The sequence below is a fragment of the Myotis davidii genome, unplaced genomic scaffold, assembly GCF_000327345.1.
Source record: "Myotis davidii unplaced genomic scaffold, ASM32734v1 scaffold3578, whole genome shotgun sequence".
Classification (NCBI taxonomy): domain Eukaryota; kingdom Metazoa; phylum Chordata; class Mammalia; order Chiroptera; family Vespertilionidae; genus Myotis; species Myotis davidii.
In genome coordinates, this window is record NW_006289094.1 from 377596 (window position 1) to 379369 (window position 1774).

At 63.1% G+C, this 1774-nt stretch overlaps 1 protein-coding gene across 1 annotated transcript in view; it reads left to right on the plus strand.

The window, feature by feature from the left end:
* The first annotated feature begins 1223 nt into the window (after nucleotides 1–1223).
* Nucleotides 1224–1774, plus strand: part of PTDSS2 (phosphatidylserine synthase 2) — a 20152-nt gene continuing 19601 nt past the window's right edge. Inside the window, 1 exon segment of the mRNA XM_015562393.1 lies at nucleotides 1224–1334. Within this exon segment, the coding sequence (XP_015417879.1) occupies nucleotides 1224–1334 (111 nt within the window).

Genomic DNA, 1774 nt, shown 5'->3' on the forward strand with positions numbered 1-1774 from the left:
CTGCTTTGTGTGAACTCAGGGGAGGTGCATGGAGGCCGGTGTTGGGGCGTCTCTCCTGTGGGTGCCAGCAGCCGTTATCTGCGGGGAGAGAACATGCTGGGATGGGGCGGGGGGCCAGTGGGAGGGAGGCCGGGATGGGGTGTCTTGTCCACAGGGTGTGGCCCAGAGCTGCTGGGTCCTGCCAGACCTGCCGCCCTGTCAGCTGCAGGGGGAGGGCACCACCTTCTCGGACCAGCTGTGACCCCGGAACAGGTCTGGACGGCCTGGCTGGGCCCCTCCTGGGTGCCAGTGACGGTTTTGCTACAATTAGGGATACAAAAAAAGGAGTTATAAGTGGGAGCATCTCATGGGGTTTCTGGGTCCCAGCAAGGGCAGAGAACGTCTCCTCCAGGTACCAGCCTTGGGTTTAGATGACACTTATAAAAAAACAGAATAAGAATTATTAAAAAAAGCGGAGCCTGCCTGTGGGCAGGGCGATGGGCCAGGGAGGCTCTCTAGAAGGGGTGCCCCAGGGCAGGCTGATTTCGGGGACCTGCCTTGCGGGTGGGGAGGGTGGTCCTGGCTCCCCACGGCAGGTGTGAGGAGCGCTGTGCTCTGGCACAGGGGGGTCGGGGGTGGGGGGGGGGGGCAGGTCTGTGTGCAGCTTCTGGCTGCATCTGGGGCCTCGCCCTCCCCGGTGCGGCCCAAGCGCCTGCCTGGCAGCCCTTTCCCCGCAGAGCTTAGCATGTGACCCCCGAGTTCCCCTCACTGACTTGTGCTCGGATTTTACAAACTCTCACTTCATTGGAGGATTTTAATAGTGAGCGTTACAGGAAGTTAACTAATAAAAACATGTGTCGGTGGAAATGACTGGATGTCCGCCTCACTCCGGGACACTGTGGCTCAGAATCGGGCTTTAAGGCTTCCTTTTCAAAGAAGGTGGCTTCTTTGGGGCCCGTGATGATGGCGTGGAGGCCACGTCCGCGGATTTGGGGTTTCTCTGTTACTGCTTATCAGCCATGGGGTGTGGGCTCCCCTAAACCGAGTCCCTGGCAGGGGGTGTGAGGACCACGGGGTTCCCAGGTGGCAAGGACCCTGCTTCTTCTGCTAATCGTGGTCTCAGGTGGGAGCATCCAGCGGCCACAGACACAGGAGCCATGTTTGGGAGCCGCCCTGAGAGGTGCCGGTGACGCGCCCCCTGCAGGTTGCAGGCCGCGGGTTATCCGCTTCCTGACCCCTGGGATATGTTGGGAGCGCCTGCCCCCTCACTGCCCTGCGGGGAGCACAGGAGCCGGCAGGGTGTGGGGGTGCTGGAGGCGCCCGGGTACCGGAGCACACCTTTCTCAGTTATGCGGGTGAGGGGTTTGCCGGCTTTCGCCCACATCTGGGAAGCTTGACACCCCGGCTTTTGCCTGTTGGGGGGCGGTCGGTGTCACAGCCCCTTGCCCCTTGCACATCTGGCCAGGCCTCTGCTCCGCCTCGGCTGAGGCGTTGTGCACCTGCCCGGCCGCACCCCGTGTTTTCTCCAACAGGGCTGGCAGGCTGCCCTCTGCCCACTCGGCGCAGTGAGGGGTGACTGACAGCGGTATTTTCCACTCTCGGGGCAGAGAGCCAGCTGTCCTCACACCCTCACCCTCGCTGAGCGACAGAAGTCACCGGGCTTACAGCCGCTGTCGTCCTGGCCTGGGTCACAGGGCCCAAACCGCCCCAGAGTGGCCGTCAGCCACCAGGGTGGTAAAGCAGAGGGTGCGCGCTTGGCCCCGGCCCGGGCGCGGGGCGTGGGGGGCGGTCTGCC